The following is a 27,409-nucleotide window of genomic DNA, read 5'->3' as shown; positions in this document are numbered from 1 at the left end:
ACCATTGGTCAGAAACACAGCAGAAGGAGTGCTATAAAGCAACTTAATCCAAGAGAGAAAGGCTGGACCAAATCACAATTTTTGATACTCCCACTCCACTCTGTCAAATGCCTCCTAAGCATCCAAAGAGACAACACATTATGGAATGGACTGATGCTGAGAATATACCACATTAAGCAAACGGCAGATATTAAAAAAAGATGATGATTCTTTATAAAACCTGTTTGATCAGGAGAAATGATGGCAGGGAGAACATCTTCGAGTCTTGAGGCAAGCACCTTCGCCAAAATTTTAACATCACAATTAAGCAAACAAACTGGCCTGTATGAAGAGCAATCCAACGGGTCTTTATCCTTTTTTAAGCAATAAAGATGTAACGTCTGGGACCCCCACCCTATGCGGGGCTCGACCCCAGACGCCCGTGGTGTGTGTGCGCACGCCGGCACACGGTGTAATGAGACCCATGCGCAGGATTCAGCGAAGCACTGCTTTTATTACATTTAAGACGCGACATAGGGAAACAAACGTAACACAATACATGGCGTGGTTAACTAAACTAAACAAAACAAAAAAACAAAACCTAGACCTTAGCTTGGACATGGAACCTAGGAAACAAAACCCCAACAGAAACCACGGTACAGATAACAATCATGGACAAGGACACAAACACAAGGATCCCTATTTATAGGGGTAGACATTAGGGCTAATGGGATACAGGTGACACAATCAGGATAGGAACAATAGGAAGGGCATAACAAAAGACACACAAAGAAGCACGCTTCCAAGGTTCACCTGCCAGCGCCCTCTCTGGGCCTGGCAGGGAACTGTCCAGCTGTTCCTGACAAAAGAGATACATGCTTGATTTAAAGTTGGGGGAAGAGTTCCTTTCTCAAAAGCCTCTGAAAAAACAGTCATCAAAAAAGGGGTGAGCTGTATCAAGAATTTTTTATAAAACTCTAACGCAAAATCGTCGAGTCCCGGGGATTTCCCAGATTGTAGAAGCAATAGCAGCTTTCACTTCCTCCAGAGAAATTGAAACTTCTAAAAGGATAAGAACATCAGATGATAAGATGGGGACATTCAATCGACCAAGAAAATCTTCAACATTCCTCCGCAAAGAAGAGTCAGAAGCATACAAAGTAGAATAAAAGTCTATAAACTTATCATTAATAGTACTTTGATCAGTTGTGATTGCCCCATTATCTAAACGAAGACCACTTATGATTTGTTTTGCCTGGAACCGACGCAACTGATTAGCCAATACTTTCCCAGATTTCTCCCCACTTCCATAAAAAAAAACACTCCTGGTTCTCCTTAAAAGACCCTCTATCTCATTGGTCGAAAGCAAATCAAGCTCTGACTTCAATTTAAGACGTCTCTTTTACAGGTCCAGAACGAGAGATCTAGCATATTGTTCATCCAACCTAGAAATCTCATTAGTAAGAGATGTTTGCTTTTCTTTGGAATGCTTTCTTTTAGTAGTGGCATATGAAGTAGTTTGGCCTCTCAAATATGGCTTAAGAGCCTCCCACACTACTGAGTTTGAAAATCTGGTCAGCAGCAAAGGAAATAAAAGTCTCATCCACCAAGAGTGAACTATTGAAATACAAATTTCTCCTGAGGGAAGGCAAGTTTGAAAAATTCAAGTCAAGGAAAAGAGGGGCATGATCCGATATGATAATACTTTGATATGTGCAGGATTGAACTCTAGGAATTAGAGCTTAATCCAAGATGAAATAATCAATCTGAGAGTAAGAATGATGAACACTTGGAAAAAAGAGAAAATTCTTTTTTAGGGGTTCAAAAACCGCCATACATCTGATAGGCCATATTCAGAACAGAAACTATTTAGGTAAATAAAGGATTTGCCAGGGGCCATTGCTTAAACGATGAGTGGTCCAACACTGGGTGAAGACAGCAATTAAAGTCTCCCCCAAGTACAAGACAGTGCGAATTTAAATCAGGAAAAAGAGAGAGAGCGTGTTTACAGAAACTGACATAATCTAAATTAGGGGCATACAAATTAGCTAAAGTTATATTCTCATTGCATAAAGTGCCCGAAACAATTATATAGCGACCATTCTTATCTGACGTAATATTATTTGGTGCAAAGGGTACATTATCATCAATCAAGATAGCTACACCTCTTGCCTTTGCTTGAAATGAGGAATGAAAGATCTGCCCGTCCCACCTACGGTTGAGGCGAGATTGGTCTACTCTACGTAAATGAGTTTCTTGCAAAAAGACAACCTCTGCTTTCAGCTGTCGGAGATGAGCAAGTACTCTGTTTCTCTTCACCGGATGATTTAAGCCCCTAACATTCCAGCTCAAAAATCTCAAATCTCTACTCACTGAGATATACATCAGAGACTACTTATTGAAGATCGGAAATACAAAAAATTACAAAAAAGAAACTAAAAAACTCCCACCAAAATCAACACTCCACTCAGAAATTACCACAGCAACCAAACCCCAAAAACAACAAAATGTATTACCCACTTCCTTATTTCTCCTTACCTTATATACTCTCAGTCCCCTAAAATGAAATATCCTCGGTATGAAATATGAAACTCTTAATAGTAGGTTTAACATGTGAGCAGATGTAAGCATTCACTGTAAGCATTTGAGCTATAAAATAATCATAAAGGAAACTATGATAGATGAGAGTGCAAAAAGAACAAGAACCTTGGGATTAACAAAGATTGTAATCAAAAACAGTAATTATACCACTGAAGAAAGAGCAAAAATACATATAAACAACGAAGAACATATAACATATCTTGCTCAATGGGAGAGATCAGATCGAATTCAACAACACCAAGTCAATAAGAGCGTAAAAATGTCCGCTTGACTCAAGCCTTGAGTTTAGCATACTTCTCAGTTAGCTCGGCACATACAGCTTCCAACGACTGAATTCGCAGTGAGGTTATTCGTGGACCATGGTCCGATACTGTACGTTGGACGAGACCAAGTTTTGTCTCTAAAGATGTTAAAGCAGTTTTAAATTCAGTGGAGATAGCGGCTCTGTCCTCTTCCAATAAACACTTCAAGGCCAGTACAGTACCACTGCAGTGTGTTCTCTCCAGTAAAACATTCCCTGCTGAACACTACTTCAGAGTCCCCTGGTCTGCTTCGGTGAATTCACAACATGCCCTTTCATAGAGCTGGTAGTTCAGTAAGAAACAGAAAATCCTTGTGGAGTAACTCATGTATTCTTATAAATCTTGTGTTCCTTGTTACAGTCTGGATGGAGAGCTGGTGAGTCTGTTTTCTGAATTTCACTCCTTGAGGAAAGTAATAATAACATTTATTATCTACAGTATAAATAATTTTCATTTCATGATGAAATAATAGAAGCATCTCTTACGGTTGACTGGTTGATGGGACACACTGTGAAGTGTGAGGATTTGTTTCCGCTACAGGACTCTGTAAGAACAAAAAGAAACAAGAAACAGCAATAAGAGATCTACAAAGACAGCTGATTCATCTGACTGATACATTTAACCAGAACAAAGCTGATAATGACTTGAAGTGGAGTGTAAAGATGGAGCTACATCAGCACAGGCAAGTTATAATAAACAAAGATAATCTCTGTCTGGTTTCCATAATTTCACTCTATAGGATAAAATTCACCAGTTTTAACTTTTATTATTCAGCTGAAACAAACTGTGATAGAATAAAGACATCACCAGAAACTGCACAGCGGTGACCATCCAAAATAACACTTAGCTTGAGACTGCTGTGTTAGCCGTCATGTATTTATATGAAGAAATTAAAAGGAAATATAAAAGGAAAGGAAATTCAAGTAAAGTCAATTCAGAATAGTTTCTGAAAATTTTATCTAGGATATGAATCAGATGCATGAAAGCAAAGCTGTATGGAACCAGTGATTTATTTCTGTTTGTAGTCAATAAAAAATAATGAAAAACAAGAAAAAAAAGTGTCTAAAGAACACAGCCAGGATCAAGCTGTAGTTTTGATCAAAAAGAACTGCAAATAAGCCTTGTACAGTACTGCTTCAGTATTTCAAGATTCGAAACCTTTAAACATTTTTGTGAACTTACCTTTAATGTTCTGCAACCTGCAAAAATGAAGAGTGTATTAGTGCAAAGAATTAATGTAAAACAAACACTAACAATAGTTATGAATATTGTAGTATAGTGATATGTTAGATATTTGAGCAGATACCATGATTTCCACTTAACATACTGAATTGATGTGTTGTTTGAAATAGAAAAAAACCCCCAGCACAACTCACATCTGATTCCTAGTCTGTGACTGAAATATAAAACTATAAGTGACAGTAAAAGAACTGCGTCTATGAGAAAAGCTGCTATGAGACCATATCTGTTCCTTCCTGGTTTGCATTGAACATCTTTAATGGAAGTGCCTTCTTGGTCCTCAATCTCATTTTTGACTGAACAGCTTGAAGAAAAGAAACGTGAAAACATTTGCACAAAGAAAAACACTCTGAAATATAAGGAATACAGCATCTAAACGAAAAATATTACAGCTTCTATAAAAAAGAAATGACTTACTCAGTCCATTTAGAACAGTTCACACCTTCAGGAGAGTAAAATCCTGAGAGACAGGGCTCACAAACTGTATCTGAGGACTTTGTGCCTGTAAATAAATACTGAAATATCAAAACCACTTCCTTCCCAAATACATTACAAATTCACTACAGTGAAGAACATGACATTTTTACAAACAGACCATTCACTTGCGTTCCATAAACATGCCATTTTTATCTGTCTTGTTCAAAAGCTTAGACTTAGTGGCACCTTTTTCAGTGTGACAGTGATCAAAAGACTGATGCTTTAGTACCCACCTGGAGTTTTTATCTGTTCCCCTGGTTTGCATTTACTATGTTTTATTGCAAGAGAACAATCTCTTCTTTCATCTGAATAATGCATACAATAATATCCATCCAACACCCCACATACTGTATCCTTTATTGTTGTACAGTTTTGTGAAATATAAAGTCCTAGAAGGAAAACATGAGATTAGAAAGTCCTCAGATTTAAATGACTGAAACAAGAATTAAACATTTAAGACACATATTTACCATTTTCACAGATTTTACACTGAAAACAGGCATGTAGCCCATTTGGTTCATTCATAAATGTTCCTTTAGAGCAAGGTTTGCATGTTGTACTGTAATCACCATGACAGTCTTTCAGAACCACTGACCCTGCAGAACAGAGATAATATGAACTGATGAGAAACTGATGAGGGGACAGATACGTGAAAGAATTCACCAGGAAAAGTCTTCATAAAATCATCTTGAAATGAAAAAGAAGTTAAAGACGCGGCACAAACAAGTTTCTACATTCCAGGAAAAAACTGATTATTAAACAAAATGAAATTTTAAGTAAAGATGTTCAAATGTAAAAAATCTCCGATTGGATTTTTTTAATTTTTTTTATTACTGTTATGACACAGTTACACAGCTTTGCATGTACAGTCATGGCCAAAAATATTGCAATATATGTCAGAAAATGCAACACTTCTGTCAGAAAATTGTTGCAATTGCAAATGATTTGGTACTCATGTGTTTAGTGTTTTTGTTTGCACTGGAACAACACAAAAAAACAGAGAAGAAAAGTCAAACTTGATAAAATTTCACACAAACCTCAAAAATGGACTGGACAAAATTATTGGCACTTTGTCAAAATGGTAAGAAATAACTGCTCTTTAAGCATGTGATGCTCCTGTAATTTGTATTTAGACAAACCTGTTGCAAGTAACAGTTGTGGGCAATATATATAGTAATCACACTTGCAACCAGTTAAAATGGAGAAAAGTTGACTCAACCTTTGTGTTTTGTGTCACACCGAGCATGGAGAAAAGAATAAAGTGTAAAGAGTTGTCTGTGGATTTGAGAGAAAAAAATGTCGAAAAACAGACAATCTCAAGGCTACAAGTCCATCTCCAGAGAGCCTAATGTTACTGTGTCCACTGTGTGCAATATCATCAAGAGGTTTACAGCCCATGGCACTGTAGCTAACCTCCCTGGACATGGACGGAAGAGCAAAATTAATGAAAAATTACAACGAAGGACTGTTCGAATGGTGTATAAAGAACCCTGATTAACTTCCAAACAAATCCAAGCTCATCTGCAGACACAGGGTACAACAGTGTCAGCTCACACTATCCGTCGCCATCTGAATGAAAAGGGACGCTATGGTAGGAGACCCAGGAGGACACCACTGCTGACACAAAGGCACAAAAAAAGCAAGAATGGAGTTTGGCAAAACTTATGTGACAAAACCCACAATCCTTCTGGGAGAACGTACTGTGGACAGAAGTAGAGCTTTTTGGTAAAGGACATCATGGCACTGTTTACAAAAAAAGAAATGAGGTCTTCAAAGAAAAGAACACAGTCCTTTCAGTCAAACATGGTGGAGGTTCAAAGATATTCTGGGGTTGCTTCGCTGCTTCTGGCACTGGATGAATTGACTGTGTGAACGGTATCACGAAATCTGATGATTATCAAAGAATTTTGGGGCACAACATAGTGGCCAGTGTCAGAAAGCTGCGTCTCCACCAGAGGTCATGGGTCATCCAGCAGAACATTGAGCTGAAACTCACTTCAAAAAGCACTCAGAAATGGTTACAAACAAAGCACTGGATAGTTCTGAAATGGCCAACAATGAGTCCAGATCTGAATCCTATAGAACAATAGAACACCTGTGGAGAGATCTCAGAACAGCAGTTGGGAGAAGGGAGCAGTTTGGAGCAGTTTGCAAAAGAAGAGTGGTCCAAAATTCCATTAGAGAGGTGTAAGCAACTGATTTTTTTGTTTTTTTCCCAAAGGGGGTGCTTCCAAATATTAAGTTAAGGGTGCCAATAATTTTGTCAAGTGCATTTTTTGGGTTCTGTGTGGAATTGTATTAGATTTGACTTTTCTTCTCTGTTTTTTTGTGTTGTTTCAATGCAAACAGAAACAATAAACACGTGAGTACCAAAACATATGCAACTGCAACAATTTTCTGAGAGAAGGGTTGCATTTTCTGACAGAACTGCAAGGGTGCCGATATTTTTGACCATGACTGTATGGTATCTCTGGGATCTCTTGGCTTCCACTGTCCAAAAGCACAATGTTAGTTGGACTTGTCTCTCTAAATTGCCCTTACATATGAATGAGATGCCTAGCGACGGACTGGCATCCCATCCAGGGTGTACCTATGCCATACACCTAGTGTTCCCAGGATTGGCTCTGGATCCACCATAACCCTGACCAGGATAAAGCACTTACTGAAGATGAATGAATTTTAAACCTGTTAATAACTTTATAGCCCTTATTTAGCTGTACTTTACTTTACTTAAAAGCATTATTCTATTACTTGAGTCATACCTATAGCACACATAGGACAGCATTCTTCAGCTGCTGATAGATATTCACTTTGTCCGCATTTACTTCCAAACGTGAGGGCAGCACAGATACCTGATTGGAGACAATGTTTTGTTAATGTATTTATATACTTTATAAGCTAGTTAAAGTTAAAGAGTATACACAATTTTTTTTTTAAAAATGTAACAAATACCATCTGAAACTCTTATGTAATGTAATGTAATGTGGTTACACCACTGTATCTTCCAGAAATATCTGATAGCTGATGTGAAACATAAGTTGTGACATCAGTGTGAGCCAGCGCACAATTTTTGTTTAACTGACACACCACTGTAGATGTATATAGCAAATACATGAACATCCAACCTCTGTGTTCGGTGTCTGGCTGCATTTACATTTGCCAATAAAATGTGATCACAGTAATTCGATCAAGCAGATCAGATCATGAGCCTATCAGGACATGGCACGTTTACACTTGTCAACATTTGTATCATATCTGAATATCTGATCGGATCACTCTTTTCTGCATAATATCTAAATAGGTCTGCAGAGGAAAAAACAGTACTGTAAAAAGGGGAGGGTGAGGCAGTTTCACTAGGCTAGCTAACATTTTAGGTTGTAATGAAATGCAAACTGCATGATAAAGAGAAAGACAGATTGGGGTGTGGATTATGTAAATAGCACTTGGGATCTTACTGTCCATAACTAAACTTTATATTAATAATAGGTGCCATTTTGTGACAGTCAACATTAAAAACCTTCAAAGAGAAACTATACTCATATTTGTACTGCAAACTTTTGAACTCTCGTGTTTATCTTTGGCGGTAAACTGAACGTTAGTACAATTTATTAGTTCGAATAATTATAAAGTAGTAAATTTACAACGAGTGTTGCAAAGTGTTGCTTACCCAATATGTGCAAACGTGTCAGAAATGCGGATTTCATTATTTTGTCGAACCATAGCATTGGAGCAGTGCAGTGAACTCTGTGGTCACAGGACTTTAAATCTTCCTGCAGTCCTCCATTTTCTTCTTTAGTTGTGTTATTTCTCAAAAGAGAGATGGCTTTCTCTGTCTGGGTCACGATCAAGGGAATATTATATCTGTAACCAGTTTAACCATAGGTCTGTATAGTTAAAATTAAAAATTTTACATAACGAACTGATATGTTGCTTGAAATAGAAAAAATGAATACCACTCACTTCTGTTTGCTTGTCTGTGGTTCAAATATAAAACTATAAGTTTTATACATTACAAATTCACTACAATAAAACACAACATTACAAACAGACTATTCATCTGTGTTTAACCCTTTTTACCGGTATACTGGACTTAGTGGACTGGACTAAGTGACTTATAGGGCAATTTTAATTTCTAAAAAGAAGCATTATTTATAAAAACTACAAAGATCATAAATTAACATTCATAGAAGGCATTAACAATCACTGTATGGCATGCAAAGAATTTCAATGTTAAATATGGGCACAAACAAAACAGGAGCAAATTCCATTTTTTGGCCTCTAGTAAGGAAGCAGTGGTTCAAAGTCCTGTGGCTAAAATCTCACTGTGCTGCACATCTTTAACCTTATGTCTTATTAAAAATTAATGTTTTTATTATTTAAGGAAAAAGGCATCTGACTTCCTTTTGTAATGTATCATTTATTGTTTTTGATTCATCTGATGTTTTAACACATTTTTGTCCAAACTTCAACATTATTAGATTTTCAGGGAACTGTATTAAATACAAAATGTAAGCGCTATTGGAAGTAGCTACCATTTACTAATTCAATCTACCACAGACTGTATTCTTTATTGTTGTACGGTCTTGTGAAATATAAATTCCTAGAAGGAGAACATGAGATTACAAAAATAGTTAATTAAATTTACTGAAAAAAGAATTAAATACAAACAGGAAGAATGATATTTACCATTTTCACAGGTTTTACACTGAAAACAGCTGAAGCTCCCATTAGTTTTATTCATAAATGTTCCTTTTGAACAAGAGGTACATATTGTACTGGAATCACTACTGCAGTCTTCCCAAACCACAAACCCTGCAGAACAGAGACAATATGAACTGATGAGAAACTGATTAAAAGACAGTTATGTGACAGAATTCACCACAAGTGTCATCATAAAAATATCTACATAAGACTGTCTTTAAAGAGCTGTGAGCATGAGAGGAAAATTCAGATGAAATTGAATATTTAACCAAATTATTTTTTCATTAAAGACATTTAAATAGAAAAAATGCTGATTAATTGGATAACCTTCAACTAATTAATAAACTACTATTTTTAAACTGTCTGTTACACTCAAAACAGTTGTGAAAACCATTTGGTTCATTCATAAATGTTCCTTTAGAGCAAGGTTTGCATGTTGTACTGTAAACACCATGACAGTCTTTCTGAACCACTGACCCTGCAGAACAGAGTAATATGAACTGATGAGAAACTGATGAGAGGACAGATATGTGAAAGAATTCACCTCAAAAACTCTTCATAAATTCATCTGCTTAAGATTTTTAAAAAGCTGCAATGAGAACAAATATCAACAAAACAGCCAGCTAAGCCAGATAAATCACTGAAGAAAGAGAAAGATTACATTTCAGATGAAACTGAATATTAAACAAAATGATATTTTAAGTAAAGACATTCTATATCAACATTTTTTTTTAACTGTCTGTGATGGCACAGCCACTACACAGCTCTGCATGTCTGGGTTGTCAGGGTTCCTCCCACTGACCAAAACCATGTTGGTAGTTTGATTAGCTGTATGATATGTCCTGTGACAGACTGGCATCCAAGGTGTATCCCTGCGATACACCCAGTGTTCACGGGATTGGCTCTGTAGCCATCACAACCCTGGCCAGGATAAAGCACTTACTGAAGATGGATGAATGAATTTAAGACATGTTAACAACTTTATATCTGTTATTTAGCTGCACTTTCTATTACTTAATGACCTGATTGCATTACAAAAGTATCACCATGTCCTACCTATAGCACACATAGGACAGCATTCTTCAGCTGCTGATAGATATTCACTTCGCCCGCATTTACTTCCATATGTGAGGGCAGCACAGATACCTGTTTGGAGACAATGTTTTTTGAACATGTGTAAACAGTTTATAGGCTAGTAAAAGTTAGAACACTGTTTTACAAACATTATATATCGGTAGTAATATTAGATCATCAGTCAATTAGAACATGGCACGTTTACACTTGTCAACATCAAGTGACGTGTGTATCTGGATATCTGATCGGATCTCTCTTTCCTGAGCAATATTTAAATAAATCAAATCATCTACTCCTTTAGGACCGTCCTATGCATCCTCCTACGCACGGTGATAATAGCCTGAACACAAGTAGCACAGTAAATTTAGTTTTAGGTTCGATATTCGCCAGACATACGATTTCGATTGCCACTGTTCTCAAGTCGACAGTTTTACAAAGATACCTTTACCACGATTAGTTTTAACTATATGCAACAACTTTATATCGACGTGAAAATAATTTTTCAAAACTGCCTAATCGTATTGTAGCAGCAAATTTAAAGCGGAGAAAGCTTTGACGGATTGTTGCAGCGTTTCATGCATAATGGGTCGTCTGAAAATTCCACCGACTGGGTTCAAAATGACCAATATATTTTAAATAAAGTGACTTTTAAAGTGACTTTTTAAAATAACACATTGTCAAACTGTAAAGCTTGTATTACTCATAGTGATTTACTACAGGTGACATTTTTCCAATACCTTATATCATATATGTACAGTACACAATTATGTTCATAAACTACTGTAAATACCCAAACGGCTGTTCATAAAGGTTGTAGTAGATTCCTAGTGTCTAGACTGACTTACAACAGGTGAGAATTTGCTGATCTCTCCCTTACTGTATTTACAGTAATTTAATAATATTTGTATGCTGTACATACAGTAAGGGTGATATTGGCAAAATTTCAGCTGTAGTAAGTCAGTCTGGACACTAGGAATGTACTACAACCTTTGGAACATAAAAAAAAAATCCTTTTGGTGAATTACAGTAATTGTTTTACACGAATAATTATGTACTGTATGTACAGTAAGGGTGATATTGGCAAAATTTTACCTGTAGTAAATTAGTTTTGTCCCTATGAATGTACTACAACCTTTGGAACATAATAAAAATCCATTTTGGTGAATTACAGTATTTTTTTTTCTTAGAATAATTGTGTACTGTACATACAGTAAGGGTGATATTGTCAAAGGTTCAGCTGTAGTAAGTCAGTCTAGCCATTAGGAATTGTACTACAACCTTTGGAACATGAAACAACCCTTTTGGCGAATTACAGTATTTTTTAAAGAAAGTATTTGTATACTGTACATACAGTAAAGGTGATATTTTCAACCTTTGGAACATAAAAAAAATCATTTTGGTGAAATGAATGGTCATTTTTTTTCTAAGAATAATTATGGACTGTATATACAGTAAGGGAGATATTGGCAAAATGTCAGTCTTGTCACTACAAATGTACTACAATCTTTGGAACATGACTAACCACATGAATTTCTGTATTTGTTTTTTCTCTAAAAATAGTTGTGTTCTGTACATTAGGGGAGGTATTGTCTAAGGCGACATATTTGCTAAATATTTTCAGTCAGTTTGTCCACAAGTCATTTACTATGGCTTTGTAAACATAATTTGTATTAATTACTGGACTTCGTTTTGTACTGAGATGTAAATTTGTAGACGGTCCCTAAAGCAGCCTAGCCGAATTTCCGGCGATTATAGAACCTAAAACTAACTTTACCGCGCTAACACAAGTTCCTACATTTCTACATGTGTTTCGGCACTACAGACATATTAACATTTTATGCTGTAATGAAATGCAAACTGCGCCAAAAGGAGAAAGACAGATTGAGGTGTGGATTATGTAGATAACACTTGGGATCTTACTGTCCGTGACTAAACTTTACAGGCGCCATTTTGTGCCATTTTTTGAGACTGAAAAACTTAAAACTTGAAACTGAAACTATACTCATATATGTACTGCAAACATCTCTCGTTATAACTAAACAGGTCTGGCGTTTATCTTTGGCGTTAAACAGAACATTAGTATAATTTATTCGCTCGTATAAAAACAACTTACATTTTTTTTTAAAGTTTTTTTTGTCTTACCGACAAAACCAGTTGCTTTCGGGAAGCAGACAAAGCGGTCAGGAGAATGTTTCCGCCTTCACCCAAGCACCGCCCACAAAAAAAACCTCATATCGTTTACTAACAGAACAGGGTCTATAAGCAACTGCAGCTTCAAAAACAAACCCAGTATTATTTGATTATCGATTATCATCAATATTATTTATTAGCAATTATTTACTATCAATAAATGAGCCTGCAACATAGTAAACTGAAACCACTTTTTTATTTGAACAGCAGAAACAAAACAGAACAGAACAAAAATCAGCAAACTGCAACAAGGTAGGAGCGCACCCACTCTTCACTCATCTCCGACCACCTGTGAGCAGAATAGGATTGAAGAAATGCAAAAGGAGAAATAGACAAGAGCATTAAGAGGGGAGCTGTAACATAGCCACATATTTATAGCCTAATAAAATATATATAAAATAAAATATAAAATATAAAAATACTGTTGTTATTATTAGTATAGACCTAGTATTAGTATGTTTTATTTTTATTATAGCCTGTGATAACTAATACATTACAAAAACATTTTCAAAATTAAAAATTTACCTTACAAAAGAAGGTCATCCAGCTCCTCCGTTGCACTGTCTATCATCCCCCCTGTCTCCTCTCCATCTCTCTACATCCCAGAATTGAAGCGGTGCAACATCTCTTGGCTCGGGACAAAGTCCTTGCAAATGCACCATATGCTACTGAGTCTTCTGGCCCATTCTGTTCTGCAGTTTACATTGTTCATTTAGGAAAAAAAAAACCTTTGACATCAGCATTGCAAACAGGGCCAGATCTTTAAAACACTGCTCCCCACTTGCTGTCCTTGTAGTTCAAAACTTTGGTCCAGAACTGTTCCGCTTGACAGTCATTCTTTGTTTTCCACTCCTGGAAGTTGATTGCCTGATACTGTGCATCCAGGGCCCTGAGATCACCAATGACCATCACCATTTTCAGCATGGATACTGTGGCTAACTGTGGTTTGTTTTGTAATAGAATCACTGATGGGCTGAATGATGTCATGAATTTCCAGGTATTGATATTTACTGGGAGCCTATTCTGCATAGGCTTTGTTGTTTCCAGAAGGAAATCCCGGCATCTGTTCTTCATATTTGTTTCGATGGTGCTGTTAAGCTTTGCTTCACCAAGAGCAATAGAAAACTACACACTGAAATTATCCGCACACTTGGGCAGATGATTGGCAATTCAAATTGGCACCAAGGAGTTTGGAATCAGAAGGAGGAATGGAGCTGGGTGTGATTACTCTTGAGATAAGTGTACAAAAAAAATGACATTAAAGAGATTTTGAGGCAGTGTTTTAACGGCTTTGCTGGCACAAAGTTGCAATGAATGACACACTCACTTAAGCAGTCGCAGTTTCTCATTCTTTTTGAGAAGGTGAGTATAAACTGAGTTTTTCCGTCCAACCATGACACTACAGCCAACAGTTCCAATGCCAACACACTTCTTGAAATCAAGACCAATATTGTCAAGAAATCTTTCAGTGTTGTCGCGATTGCTTTTGCTGTCTCTCCCTGCATATCCACTAAGCCCAAAAATGTTGAAACAATTTTGTTCAATGAGACACTGAAATAAAGCACTACTACATACAGCTGCTTTATCGTAGCAATGTGAAGTAAAGTCTCTCTGAGATCTTTTAACAAGTTTTTGAACATGCACAGAGTTTTGACATTGTTGATAAGTGCTGTACATTTTGTACGATGGATGCTCAAGTCCTTTTCAAAGGCCGCATTTACCAATTCACTCAAGTGATCAACTAAACTGAATGCTGTGTGACAATAACATGCTAGCTGAAGCTCAGCCTTTTGATTTACAGTCGAAGATTTTGACACTGTAAAACTGATGTCCATTAGACGTGTTGACGAAAATGGCTTGGAATTTCTCTTGTGGTTGTCTGTGCTTGCATGTTGTAGGAGATCTTCATGGTGAGCGCGAGTCTCCGTTTTATAGTACCTGCACATTGCTTTACATTCATCATCAACCACTTGACCGTCTTTAAGTTGTGTATCCTCTTCCTAGTCTTTGTTGCACTTTTTTCCATACTTGGACCACTTTGTTGGCGGCATGCTTGTGGAAATTGACATGTTTATTACATTATTAAGCGTCACACGCCTTCATGTTGAACTTGATTTTACTCCAATGAGGAGGAATGTTTGACGAATTAGGTTAGAGCATTTATGTTATTGCACTGATTGGCTAATAGCTGAGAACAGACAGTGTCGATCAAAGAACTTGTCAGGGTTGTGGACTTTATTTCTGGCCACAAGAGGCTCTCACTGCCTTTTTGTTGATTTTCAGTCTCTGTAATCATGTCTACATGGGAACATTTTGAGCTGACTTTCTGTATTTGATTTGCATTATCATCTGAGTAAAGATAAGTAAACATTTTTCCAGAACTGTGACCTGGTTATTTGCATTGGGGTTCACCCCCTTTGATTTCTTTGAAGTCTTCACACTAGTCCTGTCCTCACATTCTTGGCAAACACTGAGACAGACATGAACCCAGCAGATTCGTCCCATGCCCAGGACCTCCGTGGGGCAGTTGCTTGTCAGGAGGCTGTCTTAGTCCAGCATTAAGTCTTGACGGCCAAACACGATGGCCTGCTCTGGCATTTGCACAATGCTCCAAGAGATTTTTCAGCAACTGCCGACTGGTCCTGCCACAACTCCAGCACCAGGACCTCAGCCAGTGATTCTAAAACCAACTCCTTTTGCCGAACCCCGACTTCCTCCACCTCTGAGCTTTTCATGAGACCCTAGTGCTTGCGATGGTTTCCTGACACCATGTGCTCTCATTTGAGTTACAACCAAAGTCTTTCTCTTCAGTTAGGGTGAAGATAGCCTATATTATCACCATTCTCTCCAGAAGAGCCCTGTCTTGGGCCATGCCATAGCCAGTGGGGAGGCCCAAAGTCCATTCTGTTTCCCCTACTCTGCCTTTGTGGAAGAATTCAGACAGGTCTTCAGTCATCCCCTCTGAGGTCTGGAAGCCTAGAAAAGGCTATTGTCCATCCAACAAGGTAAACCTCAGCCACTAGTGAATCCCTCATTGTATGTCCCTTTTATCACCCCTAGTTGTTCTGACCCTAGATGGGTGACCTTTTGGGCCATTAAGAAGTCATTCACCAAGCACTTCCACTACGTCTCCATTCAACACCAAGAGGTGATCTCTTTACATCTCCTCCAGTCTGCAGCATTCCCTCAATTTATCTCTGGATCTACCATAACCCTAGCCAGGATAAAGCATTTACTGAAAATGGATTAACCCTCCTGCAGTCTTCATGTCAATTTGACCCGGTGAAAAATGTTTAAAATGTCATAATTTGGGTTTTCTTTCATATATTTGCATGAAAATTACATGGATGGTTCATACTATGCTCTTTAAAAATTAATATTAAATATTAAAATTGATATACAATGTGTGAATAATTTTTGTAACACCTGTTGCCTTCCCGGGTCAATTTGACCTGGCCACATTTAGTAGTGCAATGGGTCTCAATAAAAAGCATAAGAGGTGTAAAAGTTTTATGTACATGAACATATGCCATGTTTTTGAGTGGGGTGTGTGTGGGGGCCCCATGTTGGTAGGTCAGATGCTCAAAGAGGTAGGTCAAAAAGGGTATGACAAGTAAAAAATTTTTTTTAGCATTATAGACTTTAATTTATAAGCAATCATATCAGACCGGGTCAGTTTGACCCGGGAGGACCACAGGTGTGACTATTTGCTGCCATTAAAAAAAAAAACGGTTTTAAGACAATATCCTGACTACACTTTGACAAATACCAGTCTGTGATATTCCATCTACTTATGTTGCTCTGATCATTACCATAGTGAAAATAATTCAGAATTTCTGCTTTTTTTTAATTAAAAAATGCGGTATCATTTTATATAAATGAGGTTTATCATACCAAATATTTTTTTAGAAAAGTGCAAAATATATGTTAATGTGTTGGAAACAAGCTGACTAAAAAGATGAAACAAAAAAAAAAAGATCATACATACCTCATTTTTTTATAAGCGATCAAAACAGACAGGGTCAAGTTCAATCAATCAATGGAAATTTTATAGTGAATGGGAGGAAGATACAAGGGTTAATTTTTGTTAACTTTACACCTTTTTATTTAGCTGTACCTTCTTTTACTTCATAGCATGATTCTATTACAAAAGTATCACCATGTCATACCTATAGCACACAGAGGACAGCCTTCTTCAGCTGCTGACAGTCACTTTGCCCTAGGGATGTGCACATCGATGCTGGAGTATTGATACTCAGAAGCTTCACATTTGGTATCCATATCTTCTTTAAAAAAACAAAAAAAAAACAGTATTGCTATTTTAACTATATTAATTTCTGCATAACAATGTTTGTGTGTGTGTGTGAGAGAGAGAAAGAACCACACTTCCGCATTAGAGAATGGTACGAAGGTGGAAAGGAAACGTAGCCTGATGTGGTGCTACTTCTCAACAGCGGAAGAACATAACCCGAGGCAGTATTGTTTGATTAAAATAGTCACACACAGCAACAATACAAACAACCTTTTTAAACACTTGAAAACACACACTGAAACCTATAAAGAGGCAGAACAATAACAACCTGCCCAGTGTCCCTCTGTCCGACAAAAGATGTTACAGGAGAGTTTTGAGGGAGGCAAACCCTATCTAGGTGCAATGAGCACAATAATTATTTTTATTAACTGTACACACTCACTCTACCATTAGATGAATAAGTGTGTATATACTGTGTGTGTACAGTGTGTGTGTATATATTTGTGTAATTTGTTATTAATGGCCAGTATGTGTTTGTAATTTGCCTTTACATGTAATGATCTTTTTTCTAAAAAATTAACATTATTTAAAAAAAAAATCATTCACCTTTAAAATAAGTGGTATCAGTATCATTAAAATTGTAACAAAAAAGTATCTATCATATCGTGTTAAATTGTCGTATTGCTCATCCCTACTTTGCTCGCATTTATTTCCATATATGAGGGCAGCACAGACCCTGTTTTGGAGACACTTATTTTTTACACTTTTTTTTTTTTTTTTTAAATGTATATATTTTACAAGCTAGCAAAAGTTAGAATAATGATTTATGACTCGAACATTAGCTACATATACACGTATGGATCAAAATTTACTTTTCACAAGATCAAATTGTTAAATCCATAGGTTTTGGATTGTTATTTATATAGACAAATAACATTTTAAAACAAAAAATGTAGGCAACAACAAGATCTGAAACTTACTTTGTGTAGTTGTAAACAAATGTAATTTCACTAGAACCAGGAGTACAGCTTTATTTGACTGATGCACCACTATGCATGTTTGTCTGACACAAATACACTCAATCACAGAGAAAGAAAAAAAACTTGTCAAGGTATTCATTCTGTACCTTTAATCAGATATGAGTATTGCACAATTCAGTTATTTCAATGAACAAAACAGTGTGCTTAGTATTTAGGTAACTTGGCAAATTATCACTGCTAATCATTAAAGAAAACTACTATTTCAAAAGGTGTGCAGTGCACAGGTTCAATCCTGTCAGTGATCTCTACATAAAGGCTTTTCCTCTCACCTCTGAAAAACATACCAGTAAGTGAACTGGCTACTCTAAATCTACCCTAGGTGTTAATGTTTGTGCATTGTGCTGTTAAATTGGATGTTGCCTTGGACTGGATCCACCAGGACTGGAATAAAGGGGCTACTGAAGATGGATGGGTTAATTCAGGGGTGACCAATCTTAACTCCAAGTGTTATGTTCCTGAAAAAGGGATTTGCTGTATTTGTCAATACAGTCCATCCTTAGCAAGGAATTAGAATCACAGACTGTAAAAGCATTAACCCACCTGTAATCAGTGCACAGCTGATATGAATGGTCAGGTTTAGGAACCAGTAAACAAGGGATACAGCTGGGTTTGGCCAACCCATGCTCCAAAAAATAGTTAACTTCTTCCTTCATAGCTGTTCTCTTAATTATAATGATATGATAAGCATATTGTCTAATGGGTGTAGTTATAGTAACTTGTATGTCATGTTGTAAAACTGTTGTCTTAGAGGGAACATTTCTGGAAGATGCTTGGGAACTTACCAATTATGTTTTCAATATCTGCCTTCTGGTGGTCAGGCAAATGACTTAAGAGGGAAGACAGATTGTATAACATTTCAGAATTTGCAAATCTACAAGAGGTTAGTGGCATACGTAATTCTAACCCATCTGTATTAACGGATCTTCACTGCCATTTGACAGCGATATTAAACCATAGACTAATATCGTTGTCAAATGATGATTCATAGACTCAGGTGTGATTTCTGTTTGGTAAGAATGAAAATCTGCATCCCTGACGTAGATAATACTAAAAAAAATCTTCCTGATCACGTATTTAAAGAACTGTTTAAGTGAAATGAACCCTCCCACAGTGTATTAGTAAACTCCTGACTCTGTGAACGATGCCACACCCGCGATATCTTGACTTATACGGATGAGGTGTGCTTCAGGATGTCGCTGAGATACAGATAAGGTAAACAGGACACAGCACAGAAAAAGAAATTATCTACATCTCCAGCACCAACATTCCTGAGTTAACACAGTAAGTTTCAATATTTCTACATGCATTTTGGTAATATTGACATATTTAACTAACTAAAATAACTAACTTTTAGGTTTTTGACATTTTAGGTTCTATTGAAATAAAACTGCGCGATAAGAAAGAAATATTGGTATATGAGTTATGTAGATAATATTCGGGACCTTACTGCGCTTTGAATCAATAACAGAGACGCCATTTTATAACGACTGAAGCTACATATATGTACTGCCCACATTTTGTGTTGGAACTAAACAGTACTAGTATTTGTATTTTGCGGTAACTTGATAAATGGTACAATTCAGAATGCGGACCGTTAGCGGGTCATACACCCTGCTTACCGAATATAAATGAAGTGGATTTCACGATTCTGTCAGAACACAGAATTAGACCAGCACAGCAGAAATGTGTGGTCAGTCTGCACTGCGTCATGTTTTCCTGCTGTTTAAACATACTGCCTTCACGTTGCAGTCCTCCAACTTCTTCTGTAGACGAGATGAATGTTTTTCAGTGGAAAGATGCCTTATTCTCTCCCAGGGTTGAGATCGTCATGATATTATCTCGGTTACCATAAGTTTGTACAGTTATTACTAGAAACAGCATTCTTTGACAGCCACAAAATGACTGCGTTCCAGAAGCACTTCACTTCCTGAAGGGGTGGGGCGAAAGCCCCTTTTTCCCCTGAAGGATACTGTGACTGTGTTGAATTTAAGACAACTGACTTATAGTTAGTCTGCACATTAACCAGAGTTTGAGACTTTACCTTAGGCTATCTACCATCAGTTCTCTTGCTTTGTCACATTTAGTTATAATATGTAGCAGCATTACCTTAACGTAGCTGCAGTTCTGCTGGTGAATGGTAATGTCATATACACACACATGTATGTGTGTGTGTGTATATGTATGTATATGACACTTAAAAGATCAACAAACAAATTTTAATATGTGGAGGAACTTGACTGACTGGCCTCTTGACCTCACCCCGATAGAACACCTTTGGGATGAATTAGAGTGGACACTGCGAGCCAGGCCTGCTGGTCCAACATCAGTGTCTGACCTCATAATTGTGCTTCTAGGGGAATGGTTAAAAATTCCCATAAACACACTCCTAAACCTTGTGGAACACCTTTCCAGAAGATTTGAAGATGTTATAGTTACAAAGGGCGAAATCCAGTGAAATTCCTCCACACCAAACTCACTCACCCATGTCTTTATGGACCTTGCTTTATGCACTGGTGCATAGTCATGTTGGAACAGGAAGGGATCATCCCCAAACTGTTCCCACAAGTTCGGAGCATGAAATTGTCCAAAAAGCATTGAGAGTTCCTTTTACTGGAACTAAGGGGCCAAGCCCAACCCCTGAGAAACAACACCTGAATTCAATTATTTGGAGGGGTGTCCCAAAACTTTTGTCGATTATAGTGTGAATATGGATTATATAGGTAACACTCAGGACCTTACTGTAACTGCACTTCATATCAACGCCAGTGATTATAAAGTCAACATTAAAAAAATAAACTGAATCTTACTCATATATAATCACACTTCCCACACTTTTTACATAATAACCATAGGTTAGTATAGTTACAGTTTTAAATAGAGACAACATAAATTATTCCATAGTTTAGATTCCTTGTCATCCACACAAAACGTCCACATTCCTGGAAGCAGTCTGCTATTATCTCAGTAACCAGACCAATTGCTATATATTTTACATACATTTAGTTTGTCATACAGTTTTAGTATAGCATTTAGGATAATTATAGGTAAAACTAGAAACAGCATAGATTGCCAAGTTTAGATTTCCATGATAATGATAAGAAGAAGAAGAAGGCCGTTTTGTCTGGAAGTGCACAGGTAGTTTCGAAGATGCAGAGAAACGCTGCCTAGCAGACTATTTTGCATTGCTGTTTAGTGAAGGACTTTTAAAAAAAAACCTTCTCAGAAGAAGGTTGGAAAATATGGTGTACTGTAACTAATGACACTCCACATATTTTGAGGCTAGCTAGCTAATTTGCTGTTCCTATTATTATTATTATTATTATTATTATTATTATTATTACCATTATAAGAAGGTTCTTCTGCTGACAGATGGCCTAGTGTTATTCAGAATTTTAGACTAAATAAAACTAAGGGATTCTCTCCTCTTTGCTTTCTTTCTGTTTACTTAGATTCTACCATGTTCTGGAGTGAATTAATATTTTTAATTTATATGCTTCGGATATATTGATAGATTTGGTGGATGGATGGGTAGATATGATAGACAAGCAAAGGAAAAATTATTTAACAAGACTGTAGATATAAGAAGTTGTTTTAATGGAATTTATAAATATCAAGAAGCATACCTGTTCACACTACGCTCATGAAATCAGTCCAATGAGATTCAATTCAGATTTAATGCACTAAAGCACTGTGATGTAAAGCAACATAAAAATTAAAATGTACGTGAAAATTAAAAGGCATATTAGTTTTTTATACACACTATAAAAGTTTACAAAGTAGTTTACAAACACTAGTAGAAAAAAGCACTTGGGTTCAAGTTGTCCAACCCAATTTACAGTCAAATCATCATTCATAATAGTACACTGTAGTTAAGGACTGAGCTGAGGTAACTACCAGGCTAACGCTTATTGCTGTGTTAATGAGTAGTACGTAAATTTGTATTTAGTTGAATGAGAATTTGCTGTTTTCCATATCTAATTTACATGGCACAGATTTTATTAATAACGTTAGCTTGTTAAATGCTTCTAATTTGACATTTTGCCACAAATGAAAGGATAGTCATAACTGATAGCTTTTTGAAGTGATTTGTTCATTTAGGGGCAAGTTATTTTTACATTTTGAAGTCATGAATTAGAATATAATCTAGGTGCGTGCTTCAGGATGTCGCTGAGATACAGTTGGGGTAAACAGGACACAGCACAGGAAACAAATGATCTTTATCTCCAGCAGCAACACTCCTGAATCTCCAAAGCATTGTAATAACAGCCTAAACACAGTAAGTTTCTATATTTCTACATGCATTTTGGTAATTGACATCAACATTTTATGTAATGAATTGAAATACAACTGCACAATAAGGAGAAAGAAATATTGGTATATGAGTTATGTAGGTAATATTCGGGACCTTACTGCGCTTTGTATTTACCACAGAAGCGCCATTTTATGACCGATATATGTATATGTACTTCTCACATTTTCACGTTGGAGCCAAACAGTATTAGTGTTTGTATTTTGCGGTAACTTGATAAATGGTACAATTCACAATGGAGACCAGAAGCAGGTCGCAGAAAGATACCTTAAGTAGGTCACAAAAAGATGAAAGATGCACTTTCTCAGCGGAAAGATGCCTCATTCTCTCTCAGGGTCATGATCGTCATAATATTATCTCAGTTATCGTAGGTTTGTATATTTATTACTAAAAACAACATAGATTCTTTGACAGACACAAAATGGCTGGGTTCTGGAAGCAGTTCTCTTCCTGAAGGGGTGGGGCCAAGGCCCTTTTTTACCCTGTCATGTAGAATACTAAAACACAGCTTTTCATGTGGAATATTCTGTGACTGTAGAATTTAGGATAACTGACTTATAGAAAGTCTGCACCAACCAGAGTGTTTAACTAAATTATCTACCATCAGTTCTCTTGCTTTGTCACATAGTTATATTTAGCATCACCATAATGTATCTGCAGTTTTGCTGGTGAATGATAACTATATGTATGTATGTATACTACTCACAAAAAGGATAGGATATTCGGCTTTCGGGTGAAATTTCAGGATGCACCTTAACTTAATTTGACCTTCTCTACACTTTTGAATGCACATGTCCAACTGTTCAGTGTTTCAGTACTTTTTGCAGAACTTCCTGTTCTCTAACAAGGTGCTTAACGGCAAAATTCACAACTGGCGTTTGATCCATGAATCGACCAATAAATTTTCTGGTTCAATTAGAATTGGTATTTAAACAGTCCTTTTCATTATGCTGTTCACATTTTGACATCATGAAACCAAGACGACACCTAACAATTGATCAACAGTACCTCACCATTGCGAGGCTTCAAACAGGATGTTCTCAGAGGGAAGTGGCCACTGAGCTTAGAGTGTCACAGAGTGTCATCAGCAGGTTGTGACAGAGACTGGAAGATTCACAGAAAGGCATAGAAGTAGTGAACACATTGTGAACAGTGCCCTGCAGAACCAGATGATGAATGGCACTCAACTCCAGGCACATTTAAGGGAGGTGAGAGGCACCCAAATGTCACGTCAGACCATTCGAAACCATTTACATCAGCGTGGTCTGCGTGCTAGACGACCTGCAAGGGTACCTGACCACACCACCAGGCACAGGCATCATCTTGCATGGGCCAGAGAGCATTTACGCTGGACAAGGGACCAGTGGGCCTCAGTGCTGTTCTCTGATGAAAGTCGATTCACGTTGAGCAGAAATGATGGCCGCCAATGATGTTGGAGACGTCAAGGAGAGCGCTATGCATCAGCCACTGTTGTGGTGGTGTTACAGTCTGGGCAGGTGTGTCTACTCAATACAGAACTGCCCTACATCTTGTGAATGCTACAGTGACAAGCCAATACTACTTGAATAACATCATTAATCCAGTCATTGTGCCCCTGCATGAACAACACAGGCCTAATTTTACCTTTATGGACGACAATGCTCCAGCTCATCGAGGTCGCATCGTTAGGGAACGGCTGCTGGAGGCTGGGGTACATCAAATAGAGTGGCCTGCACTTTCTCCAGACCTGAATCCCATAGAAAACCTATGGGATCAGCTGAGTTGCCATGTAGAGGCTCGTAACCCTGCACCCCAGAACCTCAATGACCTGAGGGCCTATAGAAAACCTATGGGATCAGCTGAGTCGCCGTGTAGAGGCTTTGTAACCCTGCACCCTAGAACCTCAATGGCCTGAGGGCCGCCCTTCAAGAAGAGTGGAATGCCATGCCTCAGCAGACAATAAGTCGACTTGTGAACAGCATGAGACGTCGTTGTCAAGCTGTAATTGATAGCCAAGGGCACATGACAAATTATTGAGACTTTGACATTTTTTGTTGTGGTATACCCACCACTATTGTTGGCTTTTGTTTCAATAAATTGTTTGAGATGAGGAAATCACCATTGCATGCTTCTACTTAAATGCCCTACTTTCATGATATATCACTGTAGCATGAACTTTTTACATTTTCCATAAATTTCACCCAAAAGCCAAATATCCTTAACTTTTTGTGAGTAATGATTTGGAGGGGTGTCCCAAAATTTTTGGATATAAATATTAAATTCACATGCATGTAAACGCAGACATCCCAGTTTTGGCCTGGCTCACAGTCTCCCCTCTAATTCATCCCAAAGGTGTTCTATTGAGCTGAGGTAGTAAGAATGACAAATCTTACTCTAACTGCACTTTATATCAACACCAGTGATATAAAGTGCCCATTTGTAACAGTCGACATACACATACAGTATCTCACAAAAATAAGTACACCCCTCACATTTATGTAAATATATCTTTTCATGTGACAGCACTGAAGAAATGACACTCTGCTACAATGTAAAGTAGTGAGTGTACAGCCTGTATAACAGTGTAAATTTGCTGTCCCCTCAAAATAACTCAACACACAGCCATTAATGTCTAAACTGTTGGCAACAAAAGTGAGTACACCCCTAAGTGGAATTGTCCAAATTGGGCCCAAAGTGTCAATATTTTGTGTGGCCACCATTATTTTCCAGCACTGCCTTAACCCTCTTGGGCATGGAGTTCACCAGAGCTTCACAGGTTGCCACTGGAGTCCTCTTCCACTCCTCCATGATGACATCACAGAGCTGGTGGATGTTAGAAACCTTGCGCTCCCCCACCTAAGGGTTTAGGTCTGGAGACATGCTTGGCCAGTCCATTACCTTTACCCTCAGCTTCTTTAGCAAGGCAGTGGTCGTCTTGGAGGTGTGTTTGGGGTCATTATCATGTTGGAATACTGCCCTGCGGCCCAGTCTCTGAAGGGAGGGGATCATGCTCTGCTTCAGTATGTCACAGTACATGTTGGCATTCATGGTTCCCTCAGTGAACTGTAGCTCCCCAGGGCCGGCAGCACTCATGCAGGCCCAGACCATGACACTCACCACCATGCTTGACTGTAGGTAAGACACACTTGTTTTTGTACTCCTCACCTGGTTGCCGCCACACACGCTTGACACCATCTGAACCAAATGAGTTTATCTTGGTCTCATCGGACCACAGGACATGGTTCTGGCCATGTCCTTAGTCTGCTTATCTTCAGCACACTGTATGCGGGCTTTCTTGTGCATCATCTTTAGTAGAGGCTTCCTTCTGGGACGACAGCCATGCAGACCAATTTGATGCAATGTGCGGCGTATGGTCTGAGCACCCACAGGCTGACCCCCCCACCCCTTCAACCTCTGCAGCAATGCTGGCAGCACTCATACGTCTATTTCCCAAAGACGACCTCCAGATATTACGCTGAGCATGTGCACTCAATTTCTTTGGTGGACCATGGCGAGGCCTGTTCTGAGTGGAACCTGTCCTGTAAAACCACTGTATGGTCTTGCCCACCATGCTGCAGGTCAGTTTCAGGGTCTTGGAAATCTTCTTAAAGCCTAGGCCATCTTTATGTAGAGCAACAATTCTTTTTTTCAGATCCTCAGAGAGTTCTTTGCCATGAGGTGCTATGTTGAACTTCAAGTGACCAGTATAAGAGCATGCGAGAGCATTAACACCAAATTTAACACACCTGCTCCCCATTCACACCTGAGACCTTGTAACACTAACAAGTCACATGACACCGGGCAGGGTAAATGGCTAATTGGGCCCAATTTGGACATTTCCACTTAGGGGTGTATTCACTTTTGTTGGCAATGGTTTAGACATTAATGGCTGTGTGTTGAATTATTTTCAGGGGACAGCAAATTTACACTGTTATACAGGCTGTACACTCACTACTTCACATTGTAGCAGAGATAACTGTTACGTAGATAACTTCATAGTTTGCAAAATGCAGCCATAAGCAGGTCACACACCCTGCTTACAGAATATGTACAGAAAAGTCGAGATATCTAAGTAACCAGTTTGACCATAACTACCATAGGTTAGTATAGTTAGTGTTAACTAGACAACATAACATAAATGATTCCATAGTTTAGATTCCTTGTTATCCACAACAAACGTCCACGTTCCCGGAAGCAGTCTGTTATCTCAGTAACCAGACCAATTGCTATATATTTTACATACATTTTTTTTGTCATACACAGTTATAGTTTTAGTATAATTATAGGTAAAACTAGATTATTTTTAATGGATATGCTTCGGATATATTGATAGATTTGATGGATGGGTGAGTAGATATGATAGACAAGCAAAGGAAAAATTATGTAACTAGACTGCAGACACAAGTTTTTTTTTAATGAAATTTATAAATATCAAGAAGCATACCCATTCACACTACACCTCTGACTACAGTCCTACATATAGTACTATAGTACTACATGAAAATTGAAAGGCATATTAGTTTTTATACACACCATAAAAGTTGTAAGTTATGTTAGTAGAAAAAATCATTTCAGTTTAAATTGTACAATCTAACAGTCAAATCATCATTTATAGTAGTGTAGTACACTGTAGTTAATGACTGAGGTGCGGTTACTACCAATCTAACACTTATTGCTCTATTAATGAGTAGTATGTAAATTTGTTTTCCAGATCTAATTTACTTGTCACAGATTTTATCAATGACACAAATGAAGTGATAGTGATTTGTTCATTTAGAAGCAAGTTATTATTTTAATTTTGTTAGTAATTTTTCTAAATAACCATGGGAAATTCAGATGTATAAAAATTCAGAAAACCAGTTACAAGATATAAAAAGCTGTTGTTGTTGTCAATATCCTCCATATCTCTTGGTTACATCAACCAAACAGTAAGCAGTCTTGATACCTCAAAAAGTTACGCGGGAGGGGGAGCTATCGAAACAGTTCCTAAACAAAGTACCAAAAAATGATAATTAGTAAAAATTGTACACTAGTAAAAATTGTCCTGTGTAAATCTATTCTGCCTAGTGGAGTCAATAGGACCTGTTCAATAGGCATTAATCAAAGAAAAAATGCTGTTCTTTTTGGGCCCTTTTATAGAACTGGTGGGAACTAGAAAATCCTTGTGGAGTATCTCATGCTTTCTCCTGCACCAAGTGTTCCTTGCTGCAATCTGGCGATTCTGTTTCCTGATTTTCTTCCCTTGAGGAAAGTAACAATAACATTT

At 37.6% G+C, this 27,409-nt stretch overlaps 2 protein-coding genes across 12 annotated transcripts in view; both read right to left on the bottom strand.

Annotated features, from left to right (window-relative positions):
- LOC131353012 (tumor necrosis factor receptor superfamily member 14-like) overlaps positions 1-27,409 on the bottom strand; it is a 66,166-nt gene that overhangs the window by 25,108 nt on the left and 13,649 nt on the right. Inside the window, exon 11 of one of the 3 annotated variants that reach the window (XM_058389667.1) lies at positions 10,400-10,445. The exons of 1 other annotated variant lie outside the window; for it this stretch is intronic. In XM_058389667.1, coding sequence (XP_058245650.1) covers positions 10,415-10,445 — 31 coding nt within the window. In that variant the 3' untranslated portion in view covers positions 10,400-10,414. Of the gene's footprint in view, positions 1-10,399; positions 10,446-21,426; positions 27,385-27,409 lie in introns of those variants that run through there. One more of the 3 variants, XM_058389672.1, reaches the window with a different exon arrangement.
- LOC131353009 (tumor necrosis factor receptor superfamily member 14-like) lies at positions 474-10,445 on the bottom strand. 9 transcript variants are annotated; one of them, XM_058389659.1, is made up of 11 exons: positions 10,356-10,380; positions 8,559-9,410; positions 8,266-8,459; positions 7,361-7,450; positions 5,069-5,194; positions 4,832-4,987; positions 4,539-4,623; positions 4,259-4,425; positions 4,065-4,081; positions 3,368-3,426; positions 474-3,284 (listed from the first exon to the last, which is right to left on the bottom strand). In XM_058389659.1, exons 2-11 carry the CDS (start codon positions 8,606-8,608, stop codon positions 3,206-3,208), a joined length of 1,023 nt encoding a protein of 340 aa, XP_058245642.1. In that variant the 5' UTR covers positions 8,609-9,410; positions 10,356-10,380; the 3' UTR covers positions 474-3,205. The 9 variants fall into 9 exon arrangements, with proteins under 9 accessions (XP_058245642.1, XP_058245641.1, XP_058245638.1 ...); XM_058389658.1 differs by having other exon boundaries at positions 4,065-4,425; positions 8,266-8,431; positions 9,285-9,410; positions 10,356-10,445; XM_058389655.1 differs by having other exon boundaries at positions 4,065-4,425.

Source organism: Hemibagrus wyckioides, linkage group LG05 (assembly GCF_019097595.1).
Source record: "Hemibagrus wyckioides isolate EC202008001 linkage group LG05, SWU_Hwy_1.0, whole genome shotgun sequence".
Lineage (NCBI taxonomy): Eukaryota > Metazoa > Chordata > Actinopteri > Siluriformes > Bagridae > Hemibagrus > Hemibagrus wyckioides.
The sequence above is the reverse complement of the archived record's forward strand: the minus strand, read 5'-3'. Positions and strand labels throughout refer to the sequence as shown.

Bases quoted from the DNA above. Each gene is read 5' to 3' on its own strand.
- LOC131353009 (XM_058389655.1), bottom strand. From the start codon at position 8,608: ATGTATAAAACTTATAGTTTTATATTTGAACCACAGACAAGCAAACAG. The intron at 3,427-4,064 runs GTAAGTTCACAA...TTGTTCTTACAG, and splicing joins CAGGTTGCAGAACATTAAAG to AGTCCTGTAGCGGAAACAAA. The intron at 3,285-3,367 runs GTAAGAGATGCT...ACTTTCCTCAAG, and splicing joins GTCCCATCAACCAGTCAACC to GAGTGAAATTCAGAAAACAG.